The sequence below is a fragment of the Lemur catta genome, chromosome 5 (assembly GCF_020740605.2).
Source record: "Lemur catta isolate mLemCat1 chromosome 5, mLemCat1.pri, whole genome shotgun sequence".
Taxonomy (NCBI): domain Eukaryota; kingdom Metazoa; phylum Chordata; class Mammalia; order Primates; family Lemuridae; genus Lemur; species Lemur catta.
In genome coordinates this window covers 35,610,440-35,624,465 of record NC_059132.1, presented here as the reverse complement: position 1 = coordinate 35,624,465, position 14,026 = coordinate 35,610,440, and the positions used below count along the sequence as shown (strand labels likewise).

General features: G+C 57.6%; 1 protein-coding gene across 7 annotated transcripts in view; it reads right to left on the bottom strand.

Annotated features, from left to right (window-relative positions):
- The window catches only part of IQSEC1 (IQ motif and Sec7 domain ArfGEF 1), a 169,332-nt gene that overhangs the window by 22,072 nt on the left and 133,234 nt on the right, over positions 1–14,026 (bottom strand). For all 7 annotated transcript variants that reach the window (XM_045551503.1, XM_045551502.1, XM_045551500.1 and 4 more), the window contains 2 exons: positions 3,945–4,106; positions 1,325–1,447 (listed from right to left, as the gene is read on the bottom strand). In XM_045551503.1, the coding sequence (XP_045407459.1) occupies positions 1,325–1,447; positions 3,945–4,106 (285 nt within the window). The remainder of the gene's footprint in view (positions 1–1,324; positions 1,448–3,944; positions 4,107–14,026) is intronic.

Sequence of the window (14,026 nt, the reverse complement as noted above, 5' to 3'; positions counted from 1 at the left end):
TAAGTTCAGCCAATGGGACGTGAGCAGACCTGAGATGGGCACCTGCAAGTCTGGGGCCCTCTTCCCGCTACCTGGAGTGGGGACGTCACGGTGGGTGTTGGGCCTGCTCTCTGGGACCTCGAGGTGAAAGGGACACGGGCCTCCTCCACAGCAGCACAGAGGGAAATGTACTTTGCCTTGTCTCAGCTGTGGCTGCTGGGCACCTTTACTATAACTGCTGAACTAACAGCCTCGCTAATACACCTGCCTCATCTAGTCACCCCACTTACTGTTCCCACCGCCACCCCCCCAGGAGCCCTCTTCACTGGTAACCTCATGGAGGGCAGGTAAAAAGCGGCACGACAGAGCAGAGCGACCAGGCAAAGCACGGTTACTGAGGCTTATGTGCCAGCAGAGGCTGAGATTCAGTCTCCTCCATCCTGGGGGCCCGGCTTAGTGCCAACCCCTCCAGGAAGCTGTCCTGGAAGGAAGGGGCTGAATGCCCCCCCAGGACCCTGGGGTTGTCCTGCTTCTGTGTCCTCGATCCTCCCGGCTCCACCACCAGCGCTGAACCCACAGGGCCAGGTCAGCAGCTGCTTCGTGTCCCCACGCCCAGCACCCAGCACGGAGCCTGCCACTCAGCCTGGCATGCAGTCCAGGAACGAACACGTGGCAACGGGCAACGCTGAGTATGCGTGCTCATGCCAGGGGCCTGGCTGCGGTGTCCTCATCCCTGTCATTTGGTCCCTCTCTCTAGGGTGCTACATGCTATTGTTATCCCTACTTCACAGGTGAGGAAGCGGGGCACAGAGAAGTTGAGTAACCAGCACAAGGTCACACAACTGGTAGAGGGTAGAGTCAGTGACTGAACCAGGCCATCTGGCTGTATGGCTTGCGCTCTGAGTCACCGTGAGAGACCCACTGCACCCTGTCAATGACCACATGAATGACCAGACAGACCAAGTCACGAACGGATGGACGGCTAACAGGGACTAGGAGGAGAGAGTGTTCAGAATTCTGATCTGAACAGTCAGAATTCCAGTAGTTGTGATCTTAACCTCTTTCAACACGGTTTCTTCATCTTCAAAATTAGAATAATAAAGACTGTCTCCCCCCACCCCGCCCCCACCACGGCTGTAAGGAGCCCAGCACAGTGCTGGGACACAGGAGAGGCCACTGTGATCAGCCCCAAAACAACACGCAGGGACACCAGACCCTGCCTAGGTGGAGGGGCTGAAGGGGGATCCAGCCCTTGGTCTATCCTCAGCCCTTGCATGTGAGAACATTCTTCCTGGGGACGAGGCACACTCCCACCCCGCCTGCCCCACCCACGCAGGGCCCCCACCTGAACGCCTCGATGAGCCGCTCCACTTTCTGAGCCTCTCCCTGGACCCGGATGTGCGCCTGGAACTTCCTGAGGGCTTCGTCCAGCTCCATGGCAGAGAAGTCCATCTCGTCCACCACGCAGCTGGAACAGAGACGGCCCATGGAAGCGGCCTTGGCCTGTGGGGCGCCACACCACTCTCTGCCGTGAGCATGGCATCTCCACGGCTAGGCCGCCAATGAGCCGGGGCCCCAGGAGCCCACAGGAACCGGCTGGCTCTTGGCAGGGAAGGTCCCTGCGTGGCTGCCTCCAGTCAGCAGGGAGCACCGTGGAATACGTCAAAGGGACCCCCGGCTCCCGGGAAGCCCTGAAACTGCACGGAGACACTCGTGCTTGCGTCCGCGTGTGCAGGTTTGCACGGGGGCCGGGACATTTGGTGACTCTGGAGCAGGGTCCTTCCCGACAGACACATCTGAGCACAGCCACCACATGGGGCAGGCGTGGCAGTGACAGCCTGCTCTGCTTCTGAGAGGAGGCGGGGATTTGCTCCATTTGCATAACGAGGAAATGGGGCCCAGGGCACCAAACGCCCGCACAAGTTGAAGGCATGGGGGTGGGGGGGGCGGTGTAGAGGCTAGGTTTTGCAGGTCCCTTTCCAGGGGCACCTTGGAGGGGCTATGCCACCCTCGCCTGTGGAGCAGAGCTGGGAGGGGTGTTGGTGAACATTCTGACAGGCCTGCCCCCAGCCCCTCGGTGACCCCTGAACAGAGAAGGTGGGGTCTGCGCCAGGAACCCTGCGGGCAGAGACATTTCCCACCCACAGGCTCTGGCATTGGGTTTATCTCTGTAACAAATCTATTATCACTCGCACTGGGCCAGAGGCCCTAACCCCACTCCCAGGACACCCCTCCAATGGGGCGATGGGCTTGGGCAGAGCTGTGGCTGACCCCACCCTGCTGAGAGCTCACGTCTCCTTGGCGCAGTGGCCTTGGAGGCGGCTGCAGAGCGTGTGGGGAAAGGAGCAGCAGGGAGCCTGAAACGGAACCTGCTGCCTGGCACCCAGCAGCTGCCCTGACCATGCCTGGGGTAGTGGGCTGGGGGAGTCTGGCCACTTCCTGAGGCCACTGCTATTTTCTGACTGAAGGAGAACAATGCCCGGATTTCCGACGGACCAGGAACCGGCTTGCAGGGGCTGTACAGTGCAGGAACGGCTGCAGGGGCTTGGGGGCAGGGGCCGAACCGATTCACCAAGGGGCTAATCTGCTTCCCTGAACTGTTTCCTCCAGCTTAAAAGAGGGGACAAGGGCACACAGCACACTCACAACACAGCGCTTTCACCGGGCGTGGCGGGACGGAGGTGCTGAGCAGTGAGAGGCAGCGCAGGCCACGCATTCAGCCAAGGAAGGGCTCGGTTCTGCGGGTGCCTGACACACGCCAGCCAGCCCCAAAGTCCCAGCTCACTTTGCCTTGTGTCTGTGTGTGTACGTGTATGTGGGGGTGTGAGTACATACACACGTGCGTGAGTCCGTGTGTGTTGGGGGTGCACCCAGGCCAGCCCCTCCCCGAGCCTCGGTTTCCTTGCTGGGAAGCCAGGAGGGCTCAGCACCCACCGCCGCCCCCCAGGCAGCAAGGAAGGCAGCACACACGTGCCCCAGAGGCTGCCGACCCTGGGCCCCGTGAAGGGACCACTCTTGTTAGCAGCAGCTCAGCTCTTTCCCCTGCTTCGACTTCTCTTCCTGCCCTCCTGGCCTGGGTCGGGAAGACCCTCAAACACAGAGCCTGGGCAGGTCCCCGAGGCCCCGCAGGCAGAGCCAGCAGGCCGCCCGTCCTGAGCCGGTCTCTCACTCTGCTAGCTCTGGCTAGTGATGACACCAGAGTCCACGCTTGTGCGGAGAGGACGCTACGGGGCCTTTCACGTGGCACCTGCTTGATAAGTAAGGATCTGTCCGAGCAGCCTGTCTACTCAGGACAGTGTGAAAGAGGGATGGAGAGATGGAAGGTAAATAGCAAACCGTAAGCAACGCCTGGGAGCTGGGAACCCACGTTTCTGCAGGGTCTGCTCTCTGGGCTGGTGGGGCTGTGAGATCAGGAGGGGGGTTGGACTGTCACCCCTAGGTCTCCCAGCCAGGAGAACAAGGCAGGGGCAGAGCTTGGTGTGGGCTGCCCACCCAGGTGGCAGTGGGGTGAGAAGGCCAGCTCCTTTCCCACTCTCCTGGGGGCAAGTCAGGCAGAGGCAGGGGGCCCCAGACTTCCAGCTGCCTGCTCCTGCCAGCCCTGCCATGCAAGGCCACGTGAATGTGGGTCACTCAAGGGCTGTAACCACTTGGTGCGGGGTTGGATCCACCAAGTTGTAGGTAGGGGCTGGAGGCGCTGAGGACGCATGCCAGAGGGGGCGGGCAGGCAGTGGGGTCAGTGTGTGAGATGCAGGCTGTGTGAGGGCGAGTGCCACGTGTGTGCCAGGCAGGGTGTGGGTGCGAGTCTGTGTCCATGCATCTTGCAGCCAGGAAGAGAGAAGGGAAGGATTCACCATATCTCCCAGCACGAGGCACGCCTGACCCCTATGTGTACAACACAGGGGACGTGAGAAAATGTGTGCAACCAGGTCCCACGCTTGCTGCCGCCCAGAGCCCCCTGAACTCACTCGAGCACGTCGCGGTTGAATTGCTTCTGCCGGTTCCCCAGGAACTCGCCGATCATCTGCCGGCTGAGGCCCTTGCGCTGTAGCAGGAAGTGGGCCACGCCCACTGGCGTGTCGGGCACGAAGCCACGCTCGATAAGGTACTGGACTCCCTTCTCTGGCTTCCTAGGGGTGGGACGAGAAGCACGCTCAGCCCTGGCTGCCCAGCACCCTGGGCTCGGGGGGTGGTCCACGTCCCCCGTCCGTGCTCCCCAGCACCACGGCCCAGCCCCCAGCCCTGTTCCTCCATCTCCACAGGCACTGGCGGTCTCTAGTCTTGCCTCCCACGTGGGAGGGGCTATTGAGCCCAGGCTGGCACTGGGAGACCCTGTGCTCCAGCCATCCTGTCCTGTCCCACCCCAAAACCGAAATGTGGGGGGACCGAAATGTGTCTGTAATAATGTGTTCAGTAAGGCTGAGCCCCCGTTTGCAGGCAAGGAATGGGGGTACAGAGAGGCAAGGTTCCTACCCAGGGCCACGGCACTGGCCTTCAGCGGGGGGCGGCTGGGCTGGCCCTAAGTGTGTCCACCGGAGACAGCCCCGGGAGCATGGGGCTGTCCGCCAGCTCAAGCCTCTTGGTGCCCACAGTGTGCGCAGAGCCAGGCCTGGGCAGGGCGGGCACGCAGCACATGTCATGGGCTGACGGGGACCGAGCACACCACCCCTGCGGCTGGCCAGCTGCCTGAGGGCCAGATGGGGCCCAGGAGGCTGTGGGGGGGTCGCAGTGACCCTGCTGCTCACAGCAGACCCCGGGAGAAGGCCCTGACTCCGTGTGGCACTCCAGCCACATGCGTCCGGGTGCCGGCCTTCGACTTCCTATCCTGTGAGGGGGTCTCGCACTTGGCTGACACGACAAGGAGGTCCTGGTGGTCGAAGGAGCCAAGGTGGTAAGAGAGAGCTTTGAAGACGGTCATATACGTGACTCTCAGAGGACAGGTGTCCTCCTCAGCAAAGCTTGCCAGGCCACTCAGGGAGCTGTGTAGAGTCCCCGAGGCCAGACTCTGTCATCAGGCCAGACCGGCTCCCTGCTCCTCTGTCCCAAGTCCTCAGTCACTGAGGGCCACCAAGTAGCTGGGTATCCTCTCTAGGGACACTCAAGAGTCCATGGAGGGCCCGGCGTGGCCTGGACCCCATTGTCCCCATTGCACACCCAGGACCAGGTCACCCACTAACTGCGTGGAGGTCAGTGTTCTCCTGTCCCCTGGTGGGGGATGGAGGAGAAGGCCCAGGCCAGTGTCCACCTGCCCCCTGTGAGCTGCGCAGCTCCCAGCTGACAGCAGCGCCCTGCAGCTACTGCATTTCCACCTGAGAGCAAAGCAAACCTCCTGGTTGCAAGGTTACCTTGCTATTTTTGCCCCAAGGACGACCACACCCTGTGAAGGTTTTCCCCAGGAGCGTGGCAGGGAGCAGCCTCCGGCCAGCGTGGCCCTGGCAGGGAAGTAGTACCCGAGTGGCCCTGCTCCCCTGCCTGTGCTGGGGCCCCCAGATGGAAGGCCCAGGTTTTGCTGCTCATGAGACCACGAGCCTCACTTTTCCATGCAATTCGGAGGTCTCCTACCAACAACAGCTCCAGCACCCCAGGCCTCTCCAGCAGCGGCAGCCAGGGTGGGTCCCACTTCTTCCCCGCCCTGCTCCTCACAGGCCCCCACCCACACCCAATTCTCCCCGCTCAGCCTTTAAGAGAGGGGCTGCCAAGCCTAGCCCACAGATGGGTTTTCTTTGGCCCACACATTGTTAACAGAAAGAATTTTAGTTAGTTGCCAAGATTTAAAACATGGGAGAGTGCATATAAAATCTGGATTTCTGACTCCTTGTGGAAATCAGACCTCTGGAACCCTGGGCCTATGCTCCTATGAGGTGATAACTGCAGGACTGTGCTCCCTGGTGTCTCTGCACACGGGTGGGCACTCCGTCCCCGTCCCCGGGCTGCCTGGCATCTCTGCACACGGGTGGGCACTCAGTCCCCGTCCCCGGGCTCCCTGGTGTCTCTGCACACGGGTGGGCACTCCGTCCCCGTCCCCGGGCTCCCTGGTGTCTCTGCACACGGGTGGGCACTCCGTCCCCGTCCCCGGGCTGCCTGGTGTCTCTGCACACGGGTGGGCACTCCGTCCCCGTCCCCGGGCTGCCTGGTGTCTCTGCACCGGGTGGGCACTCCGTCCCCGTCCCCGGGCTGCCTGGTGTCTCTGCACACGGGTGGGCACTCCGTCCCCGTCCCCTGGCTCCCTGGTGTCTCTGCACACGGGTGGGCACTCCGTCCCCGTCCCCTGGCTCCCTGGTGTCTCTGCACACGGGTGGGCACTCTGTCCCCGTCCCCCAGCTCCCTGGTGTCTCTGCACACGGGTGGGCACTCCGTCCCCGTCCCCGGGCTGCCTGGTGTCTCTGCACACGGGTGGGCACTCCGTCCCCGTCCCCGGGCTGCCTGGTGCCTCTGGCTGCTGACCTGTGCCCAGGCCCAGGCCCACCAGGCTCTGCCTCGTCTCAGTCCCAAGGAGGTGGCTGCTCTCTCTTCTTTGTCCCCATCTGCTCCCTCCCATGTTTACATGACAAGTGAGGGACTTCCAGGATAAGGCTCCTGGGCTCTGGAGGGGCTCGGAGTGCAGTGGGAAGCAGGGAAGGTGCTTCAGGAAATGAGATGCTGGCTCTTCAGGGATTAAGTGAGCACCACTTGTCTGCCGAGCCAGGCGCCACTCTGGACGGCCGCAGTGAACGGAGCCACCGTGAATATCCAGCACACCTCGGGTCCTACCATGCCCTGACTGGTGGGGCGCGGAGGGGCTCCTGCAGGAGCAGCAGGGAGGCTTCTCTGAGCAGGTGAACAGACACAGGCTTGAGCGATGCGGGAGCTTTCTGGGCAGAGGCAACAGCAAGGCCAAAGGCCCTGGGGTGGATGGGAGTGGGTTTTGCAGGCTCGGGGATCCAAGAGGCTGTTTCACAGTGGCTGAGCGCAGGGACCATGGCAGTGGGGTGGACAGGCCCCGCCACGCAGTGCTGTATGGCCACAGGGAGGGGTGTGGCTTCCTCCCGAGTAGGACGAGGAGCCCGGCGTGTTGTAAGCAGACAGTGAGGGGCTGCACGTCCATGTCTGAGAACCTTGTTCTCAAGAGTGAGGCCATGTGCAGTGGTGGCGGGAGAGAGGGGCTGGGTGTAGACACAGACTGAAATGCCAATATTTGCTGTGGATCCGTGGGGTGGGGGAATAGTGGGGGAAGGAGGGGAGGAACACAGAGTAATGAATCCAGGATGGCTCCTGCTTTTAGCCTGAACTGAATGTGGAGGAAGTGATTCCACCTGGCAGGTCTAAGGGTGACATCACAGAAGAGAGGAGTCTGAACTCACTGGGCCCAGACCATTGCCTAGGAGTTGGCCAAGCAGTTGTGAGGAAAGGTGTATCGGCAGGAGGTCCAGGTGGGGTCCTGGGGAGGGGATCGCAGACTGGGAAGGTGGGTGCCAGGCTCCAGGGTTGGGATGGGGACACTGAATGGCCCCATTGGAGTGACTGGCCCTAAATGGCCTCCCTGACAGCAGACAGCCAGCGCACTGGGCATGTGCAGGTGTGAATCCCCTGGCTGCAGGGACCTTGCTGGCCTCTTAGCCATGCAATGAGGCCCTTACTGCCCCACTCTGTTCTTGGTGGCCCTGCCAGGTGGCAAGTTCTCGATCCACCTGCTCCCTTTCAGAGCTCCACGCTGCCTGTTCAAGGAGCACATGCCCCACGGGGTCTGCTACACGTCACACAGGCCAGAGTGGGCCAGAGGTGCCGACCCCAGGCACGCACTCCCTCCTCCTGCGGCAGGACTGCACCCCCTACTGTCTTCAGGGAGGTAGCCGCAGGACATGCTTCACCCACTGAACTGTGAGGAGAGTGGGTGGGTGTTACTTCCAGGGAATGCCTGTACGAGCCCCTATGGCCACCTACCTGCTTCATACCTTCCACAAACATTTACTGAGCACTTACTCTGGGCCAGGCACTGTGCTAGCACAGATATGATCCAAACGTAGTCCCCATCCTTGAAATACATGCTTTCTAGTTGGGGAGGTATAAGGAGAGAGATAAAATCCGAGGACACAGAGATACATGACAGCACAGGGGCCGAGGACATGGCTGTGGGAGCTAGAAGCCTTGGCTTAAATATCACCTCCACTTACTGGCTGGGGCTGGGTGACCTAGGGCAAGTTACTTAACCTCTCTGTGCCTTTGTATGATGGGGATAACAACAGCACACACAATGGAGTTATTGTGAAGAATACATGAGTTAATACACATAAAGCACTGTGACTCAAACCTCAAAAAATATTGTTGGCTACACAGTGGGAAGGAAAGGCCAGGGCTTGGAGAACTGGACCAGGCTGATGTCACAGAGGCCTGAGACGGCATCGACTTCAGCGGGAAGGGGCACCTCCCTGATGAGGTAGCACTGAACCTGGAGCCAGGAGGAGGGTCCCTGGTGGCCAGAGTGGCCAACACAAAAGCCTCATTTGACAGATAACAAAATGGGAGACAGAAAGGTCAAGTATCCTAGCTCCAGGCTGCCCCCAAGACAAAGAGGACTTTTAATCCATTCTTCTGCCCTGAGAAGTCCCTAAAAATTCCTTCTACCCTCCCCACCCCCTCACCACTGCTGTCAATCCACTCTGTCCAACTCTGTTGAGTCCCCACCCCTGCAATTTCTCCTGCACACCCCCATTACTCTTGCTTTAGCTTTTCTTCATTGCACTCTGTAAGGATGCAGCACCAACAAGGTGCCAACTGAAGCATTTTCACCATCTGTACCTGATCCGCCCCTGCATCCCGGGCCCGGTGGTCTGCCTGAGGCACTTCAGCAGCCGTGGGTAGGCGTAGACCCCCAGCTCACCCCTGTTCTGTCTGTTTCCAGGTCTAGCATTAGCTGCTCCTCTAAGGCACAGACCATACCAGTCACTTTCTTCACATGCACCTTGTTGCCACTAGACTGCAAACTGAGCAGCTGGTGCAACAGCGAGCCCTGTGCAGCACTCTGGGCAAGAGCAGTGTCAGGCTGTGAGTGGCACTTGAGAAACGCCAGGTGCTGACCCTGATCTCTTCTAGCAGGGGTGTGCAAGGTCAAGGAAAAGGTTCTCCAGTCTTTTTTAAAATTTAGAGATGGGGTCTCACTCCATTGCACAGGTTAGCCTCAAATTCTTGGGTTCAAGCAATCCCCGCCCCCCAGCAGCTCGAGTACCTGGGACCACAGGTGTGCGCCATCATGCTGGGCCCCAGTCCTTTTATAATTGTTCAGGCCAAGAGATGTGGCAGTGGATGGCTACCCAGCAGCTAGCAGCAGCCTCCGATTCCCCACCCCATCCTCGAGCTGTGTCCCCATGACCCAGTGGGCTGACTTCACTCCCAGCTCCAGGCCAGACAGGGCCTGAATCCTGCTGACCACAGGAAGGGTCCAGAGAAAGGCACGAGGGTCAGGAGGAGCACCTGTCTTCCTGCTGGGGGCCGTGAGGTTGGACTACAGGCCTGGGAACTTCTGTCAGGTAGGACCTGGTAAGGGACAGGGACAAACCTGGGGAAGATAAGGCCAAGAAACACCCGTGGATTTTTCAAGTCCATGAACCAGTAGAGATCTTTGCTTAAACCAGTCACAGAGAAGGCCCTGAATGAGGCAGGGCCCACACAGATCAACAAGGGGGTCTGTATGCCTAGAGTGCCTGGGGATGCTGTGGTCAGAGGGCTGAGTTCACCTGGTAACTGCTCTCAGGTGCAAGAATAGGCTCACCAAGCATGGCATTCAGAGAATCCCTGCTCACGGGAAGTGTCTTTCCAATGTGGCAATCCAGGCTCAAATTCCTCCAAGGTCCCGCAGAGGGGTGGCCACCTTCCATCTGTTCCCACACCTCCAGGGCCAGCAAGCTCACCACTCCTGTGACTGCCTACTTTATCCAGTTCTTTCTGAGGTGTGAACCCAACCTGAAAGTGGCTGCAGGGTCTTCCTTGGCACTTAGCCCAGAGAGAAGGTGGGAGACCCACCCTCCAGCACGTGGCTAGCATGCCCTGTGGGGCCTCCCCTGACGCTGCCTTTCATTCTGAGGGGCTCAGCACCAGCCGCCCCAGACCCAGGACAGCACTAGGGACCCTTGGGTCTCAGACGGTGGCGAGGGCCACAGGCCGAATGGCCATGTCAAGGAGAATGGGATCCCAGCCTCCAAAGACCTGGCTCAAAGTGTTCCTAAGAAAGCCGGTCTTGTAAACTGTTGGCACATGCTCTGGGCCAGCCTTCTGGCCCTGTGGCCTTGCGCACGTGCCTTGCCGTCTGGCCACTACACCCACACTGCAGGGGATCACTGTGAGGCTTCAGTGGGCTAATCGGCGGGAGTGTTTAGCCCTGGCCTGGCACTGAACACACAGCCTACACGGGCTGGCTCTCCTCGCTGCGATCGTTATGAATGACAACAGACATGTTACACACAGGAAGGTGGAGTAAGAGTCGGCAGATCACGAGCCTAAGCCCAGCTGTGCTCCCTCCTGAGAGAGGCTGCACAAGCCCCGGCACCCTCTGAGCCCTGCTTCCCTGCAAGGAGGGGTGGCTCCTGCAGTACTGGAAGGTGAAGCAGTATCACACCCTGCACGCTCCCGGGCATGCTCCCGCCTCCCTCCCGCAGCAGCTCCAGCAGGCAGGATGGCACCGAGCGGTTGGTGGACGCCAGGGCCAGGTGCAGGGTGGAGGGGAGGCCGGGCCCACAGAACAGGCTGCCCCCAAGCACAAGAGATCAGGCTGGAAGGGACCTCAGGGGCCTGATGAACAGCTCCTGCCTAAGCCGGAGTCCCGCCCACACACTGTCACCCCAAGTGGTTACTCAGGCCCTCGGAGACCAGGCACTCACTCCTTCTGAGCGTATCTGTGTCACCACAGGGCAGCTCAGGGCTGAGGACACTCTCCCAGAGGTGGGAGAGGTCTGGCCTGGCCCAGAGCGTGAGGGGGAGGGATGTGACAGAGAGGAAATAGACATAGTGAGGCATGTACCCCTGAATCTGTGGGAGGGGGTGCAGGAGCAGGGGGCACTGTGTGACGGGGAAACCAACACCCTCTCTGAGCAAGGAGGTGACAGGCTCAGTGAGGGCCTTGCTGGCCGCTGACCCCAGCTCCCCATGCTGCGGTGGCCCCAGAACCCCTGCTCCAGGGCTGCATAGCCTCCCACAAGGGGTAAGGCTCTGTCCCCTGGACTCAGTTTACAGAACTGTCACTGGGACGCCCAGGGTTACACCCCTGGTGGCAGTTACTACAGTATGGATTTTAAGAGGATGTGTTCAGGAGCCAGGTGCCTGGGTATGACCTCATTACCCAGTCCAGCCCAGTCACCCTCCAGCTGTGTGCCCCTGAGCAAGGTACCCTCTTGGAGCCTCAGTTCATCCATCTGTAAAGTGGGGTTACTAACAGTGCCCACCCTATAGGAGAACGTGAAGGGACTGTCACTCCACCTAAAGCAGCAGCCACCAATCACACATGGCCACAGCACTTGGAATGTGGCCAGTGCAACTAAGGGACTGAATTAATTTTAGTTTTCATTTAAACAGCCACCTGTGGACCAGAGTGCCGTCATGGTGTAAGGGGCAAGTTTTCCCAAGTTAATCTCGGAGCTGAAGGCAACCCCAGTGTCCACCAAGAGTTTTCATGGGTCTTAATGAGTTGATTCTAAAGTCATATGCAAGGATAACTCCTCAAGAAGAGCCAAGACAAACTTCTTTTTTTAGAGACAGGGTCTTGCTGTGCTGCCCAGGCTGGAGTGCAGTGGCTATTCACAGATGTGATTATAGCTCACTGCACCTTTGAACTCCTGGGTTCCAGTGATCCTCCTGCCTCAGCCTCCAGAGAAGCTGGGATTATAGGTGCCCGCCACCACACCCTGCTCCACGACAATTTTTAAAAAGAACAAGAAAGGGGTTCTTGCCCTAATAAGAAAATGTAGTAAACTGTAGTAGTTAAAATTCTGATGTTGACAAGGGCATAAACAAACAAATCTCCTAACCATTAAAGTGAAGCTCCACAAGAATCTTTATTCTTTTTTTTTTCTTTTTTAATAGAAATAGGGTCTCGCTATGTTGCCCAGGCTTGTCTTGAACTCCTGGCCTCAAGCAATCTTCCCACCTCAGCCTTGCAAAGTGCTGGGATTACAGGCGTGAGCCAGCACACCTGACACAAGGATCTTTATTCTGTGTGCTGAGATGTCCCAGGCCCCCTAAAACAGCACCTGCCATGCAGTATGTGTCCGATAAATACTTGCTGAATGAATGAAAGGACCTAAGTCCAGACCCATGTTCAGGCAGGAGTCAGACTGCATTTCAAGTCAGCGAAGGAAGAACAGACTATTCCATAAATTGTTTGGAGACAACTGGCTAATTCACAGAGCACAGCCAAAGTTAGACTCTTCACCTTGTATCATCCTCCAAAACAAATTCCAGATTAAAGTCATAAAATGTATAAAACAGAACTATGGAAGTACTAAAAAATCTTTTTAAAACTATGTTTATTACGTGGGGCAGAGCCTTTTAAAATAAAACATAAAAAGCCAAAGTAACCACAAAAAGGGAAAACATTGAAGATTTGACTAATTAAAATTAAAAACCACTAGGCAAGAGAACATAAACAAGATGTGCAACAACTAAAAGCACTAAATCGTATGCTGTTTGTAAAAGTGAATTTTATGGTATGTGAATTACACCTCAGAAGAAAAATTTTTTAAAAAGAAAGACAAATAACAGGAAAATATCTGTAATTACAAAGGATTAGTATCCACGATGTATAAAGAACTCCTAGTAATAACAGGTCCTCAAAATTGACAATCAATAGCAAAACAGGCAAAGAACATGCACAAGCATTACAGACAACCCAAATAGCCAAAAGACACTCTTGCAGATGCTCCACCTTTCAGGTAAGCAGGTAAAGACAAATTCAAACAAGCAAGGGGCAGGATTTCTACCCAATGACTGGAGGTAAAAAGAATACCAAGCGTTGACAAGCGTTCTGGGGAAACAGGAACTCTTAAATCCAGCGGCAGAGGGTGGAAACAGGTGGAGCCTCCTTGTAAACAGTAATCTGGGCAGTTCCTACTCCAATTAAAACCATGCCTACCCAAGCTCCGACGACTCCACTGCTAGCTATCTTACCTAGAAACTGCTCGGGTGTGTGCGTGGAGGGCTCTATCCACTGTCACACCACGGATCACTGAAGAAGCAACTGGCCAAAACCCTAGATGGCCCACACTGCGGACTACCATACGGCAGCTAACAGGAACAAGGCAGCCTGTGTGCATGGCCCAGCAAAAGGTACAGTGACATCCCAGTGAGATAATGTCACACAGTCTCAGGCCCCAAATGATGTTAGCAAGGATCAAAAAGTAGCAGCTCACACGCATACAGGCCTTACTCTGTGCCAGTGCTCCTAGCACTCCACACACCCCAGCTCTTCATCCTCACAGCCCTGACGCCATTGGCATCAGCCCATTCGACAGATGCAGACACTGTGGCACAAGCACCTGTGCTGCCCCACGACATACAGAGAGCAGGTGGGAAGGCTGTGATTGCAAGCCAGGCAGCCTGGCCCCAGAGCTGTGTTCTTAACTACGTCTGCCTATAGTTCCCAAGAGTACACACAGACGCACAGGATAAAGGGTCTGGAAAGAGAAACTGCAAAATGCTAAGAGTCAAAGAGGATGTTACCCTTAGCTGAAAGGCTTGCATTTTCTGTGGAGAATGTACTCATGTGTCACACATGTAATTAAAAATTAACAGAACAAGAAAGAATCTACAAAGACCAAAGCTGGTTGGCTGAGGGAGACTGTTTGTCCTGGTCCCCACCTGTCCACCCTTTGGGGACCCCCAGTTACCCAGCCTTCCCACTGTGGGACACGGACTTCCAGGACAAAGTCAGGATGGGCTCAACAGGACACTGCTCCAGCTGCTTGCTCTAGCTGTGGCTCAACTGGCGGTGGGGCTGGCCGTTATGTGCAGAAGGCCACCAGCAGACTGGAGGCTCAGGAGAAAGCACTCCTGGCAGATGAGAGATGACCAAGACTCAGTTCTTCAC